General features: G+C 33.3%; 1 protein-coding gene across 4 annotated transcripts in view; it reads right to left on the bottom strand.

Annotated features, from left to right (window-relative positions):
- The window catches only part of LOC140666706 (E3 ubiquitin-protein ligase Rnf220), a 151,296-nt gene extending 137,338 nt beyond the window's left edge, over positions 1–13,958 (bottom strand). Inside the window, exons 1-3 of one of the 4 annotated variants that reach the window (XM_072894191.1) lie at positions 13,819–13,958; positions 9,986–10,099; positions 5,619–6,156 (exon numbers count right to left, since the gene is read on the bottom strand). In XM_072894191.1, the coding sequence (XP_072750292.1) occupies positions 5,619–6,156; positions 9,986–10,099 (652 nt within the window). In that variant the 5' untranslated portion in view covers positions 13,819–13,958. Of the gene's footprint in view, positions 1–5,618; positions 6,157–9,985; positions 10,100–12,984; positions 13,795–13,818 lie in introns of those variants that run through there. The other 3 variants (XM_072894192.1, XM_072894190.1, XM_072894193.1) reach the window with 3 other exon arrangements.
- Positions 13,959–16,022: the final 2,064 nt, after the last annotated feature.

The following is a 16,022-nucleotide window of genomic DNA, read 5'->3' as shown; positions in this document are numbered from 1 at the left end:
ATATTGTTTCTTAAAATGTATACTTTAAACGTCCCCTTAATAGATATTCTTAACAAATAAGAATATTTTCTTTTTTATGTGATATTTTTTTGAAATATCTTACTTATAAATTAAAAAAAAAATTGTATATTTAATTTGTCAAAGTTTTAATAAATAGCAAATATCTATTTAAATTGCTTTTGATATCATTGGGATTAATATAATCCCAAATATTAAATAATATAATGATAAAAAATATCCCATTCAATATATATTCTTACATGTTAAGAATATCTGACTACTTTACTTTGACAGATTTCTCTCTTAAATCAAGAAGATCCTTTTACTACTTATTTTACAGAAAGATATTATAGAGATAGATAAAACATTCTTAAGATAAAAATATAATTGTTCAATGTGTATGTAATATTAATAATATAGCCAAGTTTAATTTTATAATAACAAAAATTATTTTTCTTTACGCTATTTTATGTATAAAAAAATACATTGTTTTAATAAATTAAAATAGTATTTAAAATATCTCATCTTTCACTAAAAGAATTATACAATTTTCCATTGCTATTATCTAATAATAGATAAACTGAAGGGACATTAATTTCCAATCGATTTACTGCTATAGCAATTATGCACGTTACACGCAAATTCGATTTTATCCCGCTCGCTCGATTGCTTAACATAGTTGCAGCATCACGTCTGCGAGTATTTATACTATATCTCATTGGCAAAGTGGTACATCAATTCAGTACCAGCGACGTATGCGATGTTTTGTTAACGATAAACGTTATTGGCCAATAGTGATTTAGTAGCGGCCGGTGAAAATTTCATTCCTATTAAAGAATGATTGACGCAACTGACGTTTATACAGGCTTTTACTCATGACGTACGACAAAGTTGTAACGGTCACTATACTAACTGTTTTCCTCAAGAAGCAATAATTTACGCAATGCACGATGCACCGTCTCGTTGCACATGTATTAACCCTCTTGACACTTTGATCATTTTTTTTTATTTTTCGCTGATAGCAATGCATTTTCTTATGCATACTTACTGCGGAATATTACTTGACTTCGCATTTTTTTTTCTTTATTATTTATAGTATAATAAACAGTGTTGCATTTATGTCAATATCAATATGTCATATTTTATCATTAACTTTCCATTCCTAAAGTAATTATATGTTATACATGCATATAAGATTAAAGAATGATATATATACAATTACGTAAAATTTTATCACAAGTTATGTTTTGACAAGAATCTAAAGATATTTAAAAAGGTTCGGCAACCTTTCCTAAATCCACAATGCACCAAAAAAGTATATTCTCATTTTAAGAATATTTCATTTAGCTTTATATCTTTCTTTAAAATAAACGTCAAAAGAATCCTCTTAGTTTAACAGAGAAATAAGAATACAGTAGTAGTTTCAGATCTTAACATGTAAGAATATATACTGAATAGAATATTTTACCATTATATTATTTAATATTTGAGATTATTAATTTCAATGAATAATAACAAAAAACAATTTGACTAATGAACATTTTTTATTTATTAAAACTTCGACAAGTATATACATAGTTTTATTTAATTTATAAATAAAGTATTTAAAAAAATTATGTAAAAAATATTCTTATTTATTATGAATATCTATTAAGAAGGCTTATAAAGTATATATTCGAGAATACAATGTAATAATTTCAATGTGTTATTGTTTTTTTATAAATGTTTTATAAATTCGATATTTATAAAACATTTTCAAAAAGATTAAACAATCTATTATTATAATTAAATGTTACATGTATAAATAAAGATTATCTAAATAGATTTTTCGATAGTAAAGTAAAATCGTAATGAATAAGCCATGCAAATAATTTTACGTTTTATTCAAAGATTCCTATTTTGAATTTTTTACTAGGTGTACAAATCGAGCCAACGTGTGCGAAAACGATTCTCGGAGAGATTTGCGAAAAATTGCGTGAACGTAAATACGCAAAACCGAAAAAACGATGTCATACATTTGTGGCGGTTAAAAATCACGACACTTCCGGTTTACGTTCGCCATTTCATGACCGTCATCCCTCGTCGAGACGTGAACACGGTGTTCCTATGTTATATTACTATCGCATATTTATGCGCGCGTAAAAAAATACACGCGTGGATAACGCGTTAATACACGCGCGACCCTTCGTGTGTCACGCCCCTATGATGCATCATATGCTTTTACATGAATAAGTGCCTTTTTAAAACGACCGTGTATGTTGAAAACAAACTGTGGTATTTTTTTTTATTTTCGAAATTATCAATGATTTTTGATGACCCTTTATACCTTTTGGATTTTGTTTCATAACTTTTCACATTACGTATCCATTTTATATGTGGGTGCAATTTTGGTGACGCCATATAAAGATTGCAAATTCCAAAATGTAATTAAAAACGGCAATAACAATATAAAAATATAAAATAAAATACAGCGAGAAAAAAATAATACTAGTATGACATTTTCCGAACATGCACGATGATTCATCAGAGTTACTACAAAAATATCTAAATATGTATAAAAAAATCAATAAATTTTTTGTTATATGTATATTATTTTTGCATGTGAAATTTAAAATTATATTCCCTTATTTATTTCGTATAATATCTGATATTATAACATCAATCTATAAATATACAAATATGTATGTAGAGAGACGCGTATTTTCGTTTTTTCTATTCACTATATATTATATGTCAATTTTGGTTCACGGATAAGTTCGATTTGCATCTTTGACAAAACTGCAATTGTGCGATGCTACTGTTGTAGAGATGAGAGGGACAGAGAATGACAGAGGAATGAGAACGGAGGAGGGAAGGAGGACATGGGTACGCGGAAATACAGATATTTGCCAGGAAATTGATAACTCGAATAAACTCGTCGCAAAACATTCAAACAGGCTGCCAAACGGTACGATTGCACACTCCAACCCCCGGTTGCGAGCCAAACACCGCATATCCCTCCCTCGATAGGACGGCTGTACATACGTTCGCGGGAGTGATGCGAGCACGACCGATACAATACGTATATTACTTGTCCACCTCTGTATGTATTCTCCGCACCGGCGAACTGATTACGAACGGATTTGCTGGATGATTTTATTTCGACCTAGAGTCGAAAGTTGCCGGCAGTTAAACTGTGATTATTACTAACAGCGATTAGAGAAATTATCATGCCTTATAATAATCAGATCAATATGTGTAAAGATACTTTCTTTATTAAAACACATTTTCAAAAAGAAAAGAAGAAATAAAAGAAAATAATATATCTATATATTTATATCTTTAATAATTATTACAAATGTGAAATTGTCGAAAGATTGTAGATGCTGATTTTTAACTCATAGAAATATATATATCGCATATCTATCTACTAATAATAAAATTCAGAAACGATAACCATTATTGAAACGATGATAGTCGATTATAGCAACTTGTGGAAGCAGTCAAACACACGCGCGTTACAAACGCGAGTCAATATTAACTCGATATTTTTGCCGCGCCATTAGAGTCAAATAAACGCAATGTAAATTGCACGATACAGTCGCATATGGTTATTTGCCATAAATAGCGATGAAGCACGAGCGCGAGCGTATGTCAACCGCGTCTCACGTGTATACGCGCCGTTCACGAAGCCGCTCAAAAAGGACGCGAGTGTGTAATGAAAATACCGCACTATGTGGAGTATAAAATAGGTATGCGCGCGGCCAATTCGCATAATAGCATCGACATTCGAGATATCAAACAATATGTTAATAATGTATCCGGCACCGATTCGCGGTAGCAATAAATAGTACAGCGAAAGGGCTTCGTGAAATCAAAAGAGATACAGTAGATTCAATACAACGATGCTGGGAAATATTTCATCTTTTTATACTTCAAAACATTGAATAACCAGCGCAGAAACGATTGTAATTTTTAAAAAATTTATATAGCTACATTTTTTTTTTTCACCGATAAAAATAAAAATTATCAGAGTGCAAGATATGACGCACGCACGTATTGCAATAATTTTCGTAATTAAAATTAACTTTTCACAATTACGTGAGTAATTTTTCGCAATGACTGTTTTCTGTCGCTTCGCATAATACGCGTGTATCGCCACAAAAGTTGCTATCGACTAATTAGCAACGTGCTAACGTCAACCTGAAACGGTCAAAGAGCGTCGTTATCTCCGTGTCGAGAGATAAAAAAAAAAAAAAGAAAAACGAAGCTAAAGAGAGATATTCTCCGTGTGTCTCCAACCCCTTTTCTCTTTCGCAATCAAACGAAAATTAGCCGATGAAAAGAGAGCGAACTGACCATCGTGCGCTTTTTCGCCGATGGTTAATTTGCACAGAGAGAAGTCAGAAATGTATAAAATTTCATCACAAAGATGCTTGATTCGCGGCCTGATTCTTTTTATCTTAAAGGGAAGGGAGGAAAGAAAAAAATATATACATATTGTTTATCTGTTATTTCTGATAAAAATGAGAATCAGGAAATAATTCCACATTTTATAATTTGCATGGAATGTAAGAAATATTAGCCATTTTGGTCAAGATTATAAAGAATACTAATAGTATGGTTATAATAATGATTATCTCGTAAAATAGAATTATTCCAAACCTTCCATATATTTAATATGTCGCAACGTAAGAAATTTATATTATTTATAAATAATAGTTTATTCCAGCATTCTAAATTCAGAGAAGGAATATGGAAAAAAGCGGCGGCGGCGCTGAGGGAAAAATGAATGGCTCTATCTTTCGGTAATTAAGATAACAAAGAAAAATAAACAAACGCGCGGCAGAAAGAGAGAGAGAGAGAGAGAGAGAGAGAGAGAAAAAGAAAGAGGGTGGTCTTTCCGCGCGTTTTCCGGACTGTCCGTGGTGCAGCTGTTACGTCGCCAGGGGCTCAAATAAACGACTTAGGTAGATTAAGCATACAAATCTCGACGACTCTGCTCGTCGTGTAATCGGCCTTAACCCGCCCGTATGTCGGGGTTAACGTGGAAAAATATACGGGATTTACCCCAAGCGCCGGCGATTCGAGAAAGATTGCATTCTTCAACAATATGTTTTCAACGTATATTTCTTTTGCTTATCATTTAAGATATACTCGTATGTTTCAAAAGTTTTGGTATCAAGTTTATTCAAGGAATAGAATGTATATGATGAAAATCCGCCTAGTTATCTTTAAAGTTACGTCAATGAAGCTATCTAACGTAAATATCTCGAGGATATTCTAAGATTTTCTCGGGACAATATTTCGTTAATGTATTAAGACAGCAAATAGTGCTGTGCATAATAAATATAATGCATATAAATTCATGGATATTAATATTTTATAAACTAATAAAATTGCATAAAGAATAGGAAAATGATCGACTGAAATAATCAAGTATTACGTATAAAATAAGCATATTTGCGTAATTGAAAATCATATATAAGTAATTATCAAGGATTGACAGTAATTAAAAATCACTGAAATGCGACTTACAATTAGATTATATAAAGCTGATCATTGCTGTCGATCATTATTTGCTCAAAAAAAGAAAAAAAAAAAGCAAAAATCACATGCATAAGGGTTCCAGTACTCACGTCTGTATGGTCGTCCCTCCTCCGGGGTGGATCGCTCGGTGTTCTCGGAGCCGGGTGTGGCGTTGGCGTCACGGTCCTCTTCGTCGGGAGTTGCGCCGCGATTCGGCACGGAACCGGTACCAGCGGTACCGGTTGGCGAGCGGCTCGCGGAACCAGCCGGACTCTGCGGCCCGCCGACTTCCTGGCTGGCCGCGACGACGGCGGCGGCCGCGGCGGCCGCCGCACCGGAAACGGACACCACCGCGCCCCCGCCTGCGCCCGGTAGGGACGTGGGCGAGAACATGTTCGACATGCTCGAAAGCGAGCCGATGCTAGCCAGGCCGCCGTTCCCCGGCACCGCGCCGTTCCCGGTCTCGACCTTGAGGCACTTGCTAGGGGGCGCGAACGCGGACGGCACCAGGGGCCGGAAGCCGCCGAAGGGTAGTCTATGGTCGAGCGGGTGCAGGAACTGCGGTGGCAGATGTAGCATGTGATGCAGTCCGTAGCCCAGCGACGCCGCCGTGCTGAATGGCACCTGTAGATCCTTCGAATCGGTCACCTGAAAAAAACAAGCGAGAAAAAAATTAATAGATCAAAATAAATAAAAGGTTCCGATGAAAATAATAAATGAGCTCAAGGAGCAAATAATACACATAGATACGTTATACAATATATTAAATAAAAAAATTAAACATTACTCATGAGAATTTTAATAAATTAAAGATTGCGGTTTTTTTTTTAGGTTTTTTATTTTTTGCGATTCATGGCATGTTTGTTTTTTAATCAAGCATTATTTTTGTATGTGTATGAAAAAATTCTCCTTATTAAAATTCTCGTGAAATGTTCAGTTTTTTTTATTTAATATACACGTACATTTATTATATTCGCTTCTCAAGCTCGTCTATTATTTTGTAGCAAAAAAGATATTCTAATAGAGGGATTTTGACATTTAAATGCGTGACGCGCATTAAATATTTATACGCAGCTTAATTTTTTATTTCGGAATCATAAAAGCACTAAGATTTAGTGAAAGCAAATATGAGTCATAATAATATATTTTATAAACAGAGAAAGGACACACACATCTCCCATAATTAGTTGTTAACTCGCAATTGTTCTTAATTAATTGTTCGTGGAATATTGACAGATAAACAAAAATTTATATGTAATATATGAAAAGTAAGTTTATCAAAATAAATTATATATATTCACACATATTTCAAATTAAATAATTATTAGAGTTAAGAGAAAGATTTAGGCGACATTTACTCTTATTGAGATAATTTATATTTTATATTAAATACTCCAAATATGCGATATATTTAAATATTGAAACTTTATAAGTGGTTCTTTATTTAATCATATAGATATTTCTTATATTTTATTCATTATTAAATTTTACAATTAATTCAGATCGTCAATTACAAGGTTTTTTTTGTATATATCTTTAACATCTAATTTTCTGTTCATTTTACTGGTACACTGATATTTGCAGAAGCACTCCTGACATTCCCTCCCGTATCGAGAAGCTACACTCGCATTATCAAGTTCGATAGTACAAATTTATTCCGTGTATGCGATAAGCGGAAAAATGTTTGAAACGCGTAACTAGATAGCTCATTTGCAGCGTGGATATTTCCGTGCTTCAGGTACGTCTGAATGGCATACATATAATATCAAAGCAGCGTGGCGGTATACTGTTAATAACGCGAAACCACTGTGTTATAATAATCCGTCAAAACCTGAAGCTCTTCTCCTCCTCCTCCCACACCCCATGATTCTCCCTTCCAACCCCGTATGTCAGTTGTATCATTCAATTCACCGTGATTGACGAGTCTATTAAGCCGCATACTGAATGCTCGGTTGAAACATCTACGCATTGGGTTTTGTAACATTTATAATGCCAGAATTATCGGACCGTTATTAAGCGTAGCTGAAGTAATAACGGTGCGTTGTTTCCTACGCATCGACTTCTGGGGAAACGATACGAGTGTTTCAATGTTAACTACTGGCACGAGTACATATGTCATGAAATAACATCATATATTTCATAAGTAACTAGAAAATTATTTTTTAAAGGCATCATAAAAAACATTTCTGCTATATACATATTTGCAGTGTTTTCTAAAAATTTAAAAGATTTTGTTTCACAAACGAGTTTATTCGAATTATTTTATCATTATGTTTAATATTCCAACTTAATTCAATTAAACTGCGATTGTGTTTTTAATCGCAAACGCAGCAATACGAAGCCAACTTTGTTCTTAATATAAATGTTAGAAGATTAATTTCAGTATAAATAGTTTGCATAAAATTCTTACAAAAATCTGTTACAGAGATTACAAATTCATCTGTAAACGTAAAGTGTGAAACGTCACCGGTCAATATAAACCGCGCGACTAAGGGAGCGAAACGGAAGTACGAAATGATTTCATCGGCGAGAATGGACAACCACAGTTTCCGGATAAACATTTCATTCGGCCGATAATGACGCGGGCGATGAGTTACACGCGCGGGTATTAGTACGCGCCGCGATTAGTTTATTATTCTTTTATACGGGGAAATGAGGTTCGTGTTCGACGACCCGACATATATTGCGCCCGCGGTCCAATCAGTGATTTATTAGATATTCATTATTATTTTAATTGCGGCCCCTGCCCTTTTTTCGCGACCGACGCGACGCGCGCCGCTTGCATATTTGCAATAATTTTTTATCATTTTTTTCTTTCGCTCGCGCTCCCGCGAGCGGCAAAACACGAGCGCATTTTGTCACCGTGCCATCGCAATTAGGTTCGTCCCGAAATTATCTCATTTTTTAACAATGCTGAATTTTGATGCAACCGGTTATCTCGCTGTCATCCTCGTTCTACTGCTTTCTATGTCGTATCTACCGTTCCACATCTGTACGTGTTTTATCCGGACCCGATTGATGTTCCGCACGTATAAAAAATATTCAAGCGTTTAAAAACACTGTGGAATACGCTTATAATTAACCGCGATGCCCATTCGTTAAATGTTTGTGGCAATCACAGTTATGAGACAAAGATGTGTGTGATATATAAAAACGTAAAACAATTTTTTGTTATTATCGGGAGTTTAATAATAATATTTTCCATAATTCGTGTTATCGGTATGTTTTTTTTATTGTAGTATATAAAATTTACTTTAAAATCACTTGCAAAAAAAAATTAAATACCTATTTTTATGTACTTTAATTTCTACAATACTATATAAAATTTTTATTATTAATTAATAATTCCTGTAAAATTAATAAAGATTTCACAATTATTGTATATTCCACGAACAATATTTCTACTAATTTTAGTCATATCACCAATGTCAAATACTTACTGTATCTCTCTAATAGTATAGATTTTATTTCTCTTTTTTAACTAATCATATGTTATACATAATAGTGATGCACAATCTATATATATTTCTTCATGATCAAAAGATAAAATACATTTATATATTTCTTAATAGAGAGACTTTTTAATAGAAATAACATCTGTATTTTAAATAGAAACAATCAGATTTAATAAATCATGAATTTTTAATTTGAATTTATCTTTGATTAGATTTTTTTCACTTTATAATTACATTATTTTTAAATACAAGCTCTCCTTTTAAAAGCAATAATTAACAATAATTTCGAGAAAGGATTCGAAAGAAGATTGCGCATCACTGATTTAACATTATCTGCTACTCAACATAGTCACATATACACGCACACACAACTAAGTTTCTATTCATTGCACACATTAATTAGTATGTACTCGCGTGCATAAAGCAACATAAACATGCAAAGCGAAATAGGGGTAACTCGAGATATCCGCGTTTGTTGAAATCAATGCTAACAATTATTTTTATTTTATACATTTTTTTTCAAGAGTGTTGTTTTTCTGCCAAATAGTGACGTGCGTGTTCGCGTCAAATACGATATACTCGAATTACCGCAGTGTAGTTTCATTGCATACGATACAAGCGTGAAAATAATTTTACTCTCTACATTCTCCGATAAATTCTCATCGATTACAACGTACATAAAAATTATACGAATTCAAATAATTTTTTCAGTAATATAATTATGCAACATCTACGTTACTTAATTTACAATATAATTAATATTGTATTGAATATAACGTGAATACATCCAATTTAGATGATTGAAATGATATAACTTTGGATGATCACATTTATTCACACATAATTATACTTTTTTAGGAAAATATGAGAATTTTAGAGCACAAAAAAATCTATATTTAAAAGAGTTAAATCGCATTTCAACATGTTTTGTTGCAAGCAAACGAAATGCAATGTAATCGCAAGTATAAGTGCAAGCTGAGGTGGAAGCTTAGGCGTAAGGGTAAGGACAATGGGACACTAACTTGTGGATTGAAAGGTCTTTGCATTCTCAGGGCCTCAGGCAGCCCTCCGGCCTGCGAGAACACGACCAGAGACGGCGGCGGTAGATGATTCGGTACGTACGCAGAATTATCCATCTAAAACATATATCGTCGTTTTCTTCCTTCTACGTGTCGATTAATCGTTTCCCTATTCTAAATATTCGATCGATGACGCGAAAAATTCGAAGGAAATTTCGTATAAACTAATTATAAGTCTCGGAAGCGTGATCGCGAACGACAGTGATCGGAGAAGATAATATCATACATTTATATCGATTAATAGTTATTGATTATTAATTGAATTTATAAATTATTGGAACTATTCACGATTTTTATAATTATGGTCGTGGACATGATTATGAATAAACTGTCTGACGTATGCAATTTATTTTTACGCTCCTCGATCGGTGAATTTTCTTTTCGATTTTTATTTTCTTACATGTCCTTTTAATATGATTTAATTTATTTTTGTACGTCTGAAAAGTTCAATTATTTTCTCAAGGTTTCCCATACGCATAAAATTCGATACATTTTCGAAAATTTATTAAATGGATTTATTTTACTTGACCGATGTCTATTAACACCGATAATTATTAAATTATTTTAATTTCGAAGATATTAAAAATTAATAAGTAGCTAGTTTTTAATTATTAACAAAAAATATTTGTAAATTGTACAGTAATGCAAAGTACTTATTTAATCAAAATCATGTACTTTATACACAATATATTAACGTATAAATATTATTAATTATCTTATTCTGTTGTCAAAGAATATAAGCGTGTTTTTTAAACATATAAATTTACATTTTAAATTTCTCTTAACTTGTTAATTTCTATTCTCATTTTTTATGAATTTTATTTGAAACTTTGTCGAAAACGCGAATTTTATGATTTAGTGTAAAATCGAGTATAAAAATCACCGATCGAGAAATGAATTCGATAGATTAGCTCGCTCGTCAATGAGAATTACGTCGTGGCACATTAATTACATCGATGAGAATTACGTCGTGTTTCCTGAGCGAAATGAAATTATAATCTTATTTGATTTCACTTTGTACACGAAAACAATTTAATTAAATGCAGAACAGCAGAGTAAAGTAAAATCAATAGCAGAGTAAAATCAATAATTAACGTTTACAAATAATCTACTCGTATATGTGTATATAAATATACAATTTATTATAGATAAGTGGTTTCTTATATAAAAAACTATAATTCTGAATGTAAATGAAGATGTACCTCTGAAATCTAATAAAATTTCTAGAATCTTAGGTTGCTCACTCTTATGATACGTGCAACTATTAAAATTAACTTTATAAAATTATTTAAAAAATCAAATAATGTAATCTAAAGTTTTAAATCATTAAGACACAACAATCTTCTGGATGTTAATGACATTTCACATTTTTGACATTCTGTAATAATTTAAATTGAAAATACTCTAAAAGTTTAGCATTCTTCACCGTTATCAACACGTTATCAATACGTTAAAATCTATTATTTTTTTAAATATTTTCGTTGTTGTTTAAAAAACAAAAATTCCAATTGAAGTGTGCAAAATACACAAAAATGAGCGATTAAAATATTAGGAAGACTATAAAATAACAGAAATATCCAACAATGTCGAATATAACGATTATTTCTGAATTATTTCTGAAAAATAAACAAGTACGAGCAAATCTGCTCATTCGATATTTTCTTTCACAAAACGCGATTTAATGGAACACATCAGTGTGTCGTGGCATGAGATCGCGGTATACCGTGTGTATCATTAATTATCGCAATTGTCAATTAATCACCGGTGTTGGGTCGGATGTCGATTCGCCAACAATTTCTGCTACTTCTAACCTTTCAACCAGAAAGCTATCGAATTCGATCCCCGAGTAATTGCGATCGATGCCAGACCACCTTCTTTCTCTTTTGTGGCGTACGATCGAGTGATTGTTCACCGATAGAAAAGGCCGCGTACGATAAACGGCAATAAATGATAAACGATGAATATGTCAACAGGACTATGTATACGTAAAACGTAAATGCTCGTTTTTCAGGCTAGCAATGGAGAATTCAGTTACTTGTACGATTGGCAAAAAATATTAATTCCTTAATTGTTTTTATCAATTTATTTTGTGCAAATTCAAAATTAGAATATTAACTTTATCAATCTATTATTAATATTGAATGACCAAAGTATTAAAAGTATGTAAATAATGAATTAGTATTCAGAATCTTATCGCATTTTATGTAATATGATAAAGATAATCGAATCGATAACTAATTATAAACGTTATTTTAGTTGAACAGATTTCGCATGAATCCTTTTATTTCCTGCGGATGAAATGCGGATTGAATGCTTAAGCAATACTTATGCAAATTTTCATATTTCGAACTTAGAAAACGTATTGCGTTATTATGTTTGCTGCATATTTATACATTTCTGACGTCAAATCGTTATATTGCGGAATAAGAAAACTCAATAATATCTATAATTACATATCATAAATTTTACTAATGTACTTTGCAACACAGAAACATATCTCCTGCCAATCGTTCATAAATCAGCTGATTGATAGCTGTCAATTCAACAAGTTTATCTAACGATCCAATACGAGTGATGTTAAGAAATAATGTAGTATAATCAAATATATATATATTTGATTACACTAATTATAAAACTTTATGTGCAACAAAATCCATTTTTTTAATACGAAAAACGAAATCGACGATATTCTTATCACTAATATTAATACTCGACACTCTTGCCACAACATTTGTATTCCAAAATGAGCATATAAAACTTCAAAATAATCAGATACAATAATATTCACTTTTAAAGTGACGTTTCTTTGCAAATTCAAACCACGATGTCATTCTCATTGCCCCATCGACGAAACGCGACGCGACGCAACACGAACCCGATGACACGCGACGCTTCCAAGCGCAGAAAAGATATGCTGAGAGACTGATCACCAGTGCGCGTACGTTTTCCTCGTGTGCACTGAGAAACTGGTGCGCGGTTAACCGCGGCGTGTGGCTGTCCGAGAACATTCACAGAACCTCACAGGACCCGCTGCTCGTCTCCGTCGCTGCGCGTTTCCACGAGACGCGAGTGCGACAGCTTCGGCAACAGTAACATCAACAACGGCGACGACGACGGCGGCGATGAAAACTCGCGATGCATCATCCTCCCAAACGTGTCCGCTGTTTCGAAAAACGCGCGGTCCGCCTAACGTCGCTCCACCTAACCTGGCAGGCGTGCGCAACGTCTGTCAATCGCGTGAAACACGATGATCACCAAAATCCCGCGCAACCCGTTTGACAGGAAAAATGATGATCCGTCTCCTCTCGTGAAAGATCGTTGTCCGCGAGCGTTCGGTCCCGGAATCGACGTGCAATACCCACAGCAAAGTCACGGCGCGGATCGAGCCGCGTTCGAAAATTCAAATCCGCCGCGCCGCGCCGCGTCCCGCCACTACGATCGACAGGTCCGTCGACCTAACCTCAACCGCGGCTGCGGTGTCCGCGACCAGTACCTCGACTGGCGATCGGTATCACCCCCGTATGGGATGTGTAACGCACTGCTCGCGTTAAGAGTCAGGTGAATGAAAGAGCGAGAGAGAGACAATGATAGACAGAGAAAAGGGGAAAGAGAAAGAGAGAGAGGGGGAAACGAGCGAGACAGAGAATGACAGAACAGGGAATACGAGCGGGCGAAGCGAAAGAGAGGGAGAGAGAGGATGCCGCCTGGCCCGTGCGAGCAACCTCGTGGACATGCGAGTGCAGACTGATTGGAGCATGGAGAGTGAGGGTACTTACCCACGAGTCGCGAGATCGGTGGCGGTGGCGGTGGCGGAGGCGAGGAGGTAGAGGCGTGGAGGCACCGACCAGCGGCGGCGGCGGCGGTGGTAACAGCGTGCGCGTGTGTTTTCGTCGCCATGACTGGCGCCACCGTAGTGACTGCCGGCTGCCCGGTGGCGCGCACGCGTCATCTGCGCAGTCGCCCGCCGCGCAGCCACACGCGACTCTTTTCAGGAGGCTCAATCGCGCACGGGACGCGCAGCCAGCAGCATTAGTGTTGCGTTCGTTCGGCTCTTGTAGCTTTCATGCATTCCGATTTTGACAGCGTTTCGATGCACTCTGCGATGTGTTGTTTAAGAAGATATTCTTGATTCATGTTGCTTCATTTCTTGCTCGTTTGTTTGCTTTCTGGGGGGGGGGGGGGGGACTGAAATACATAAAATCCAAAATGAAACATCATATTTCACTTATGTGTTTAGCCCTGACAATGAGTGTGACTCAGATTCTCATGTATGAATAGTGAACGCGCTGTGCACATATTAAATAAAACATTACTTTCATATACCAGAAAACATGTTTTTGTTAGAGTTCCGTGAGATTTATGAATATTTCAAAATTTCAATAGTAAAGATACAAAATTCAAATTTTAATTAAAACGAGTAATGTACTGCTTACATGCACACCATTATTGCATAATAAACAATATATAAAAGAAATAGAAAATAGAATTAGTTTTAAGACGCATTAAATCATGTATTGTTGAAATTTTGCGCGAAAATCTATTTAGTTTTCATAATTTATAATATTAGAGTTTAAGCAATCACAAATTTTCTAATATTTTACTGTAAAAAGAGGTTTCAAAATAAAATTGATATATATATATATATATATATATATATATATATTATATGAGATACTTTTTGTCTCTGACACTAAAAAAAATTATCAAAAACAATTGACTTGTGATTATAATTAATTAATGCTTGCAATCAATACTATAAATACATTTTTATAAAGGAATTATTCAGTTTATACAATAATGTATTTATATATGTTTGAAACCTGTTCGAGTTTTCCTGACACTCTAACGCATCGAAAATTAATTAATTGAATCATTGTCTAATATTACCAACTAGTAAGTCTATGTATGGTTTCAAGATCATATTTCGAAGTTATGAACTATTTATAAAATAATTGCCGAAAATTTACCTGCTGAAAACTAATGCCTGCAACAACATTTGAACCATTAATAATAGCTCTATTAATTAATATAGATGAAATATATCGTGTATAAATGCTACTAATCACAAAAAATCATTCTACACAATTTTGTAGACAGGCCGCGTCATCTAGTGGAAAATTTAAAAATTATATTGTCACTTATTAAATTTGTTATAAAAAATAAATATATTTGACACACATACACATAAAAAAATTATAAATTATTATTAAAAACACAAACTAATCCAACACACATATATTTAATTAAAGTTGTAGTGTATCTAGTATATATTATTTATCAATTTTTATGACATTCCATCCATTTAATAAATAATTGAAGAAAACATTCTTTTATTTGCAATCTTACTTTACTGTAATCATATAAAAATAAACTTTTTTTTTTATCATCCATGCACAATGTTATCGTCCTAAAAATTATCCAGACTTACAATTAGTCAATGGGTAAAATAGTATTTGTGGTGCTCTCTGTGATCAAAGAGTAGAAATACTTTTCTTTATAATCGATAATCTATACAACTTCTGTCCATGATAAAATTTAAAAACGCAATTATCATATACATAATAATTATAAAAAATAAATAGAATTTTGAAATATTGTTTATGTAACACAAATGTGAATTGAAAATGATTAAAAGCTATTATTAATTAATCGTCTGTTATCGCCTTACATAAGCAGAATTTTTACAATATTATACGTTATTTTTCTATAATAAAAAGGGGAAAAGCTTTCGCACGTAGTTGTTCTATATAACTTTTTTGTATTTTATATTGCAATAAGTCATAATTATTTCATTTCTTTGAACAAATAAAAACAATTTTTCCTTTTGAATTCCAAAATATCAAATATTATCACCATATATTTTTATACATTTAAGTTTTTTTTTAGAAAGAAGAGAGATTAATGTAAATACTATACACATTTATTATTATTATTATATTAATGTTATTACTATTATTAATAGTAATATTATTAGTTGGCA

This window comes from Anoplolepis gracilipes, chromosome 6, assembly GCF_047496725.1.
Source record: "Anoplolepis gracilipes chromosome 6, ASM4749672v1, whole genome shotgun sequence".
Taxonomy (NCBI): Eukaryota; Metazoa; Arthropoda; class Insecta; order Hymenoptera; family Formicidae; genus Anoplolepis; species Anoplolepis gracilipes.
This window is presented reverse-complemented; position numbering and strand designations above follow the sequence as displayed.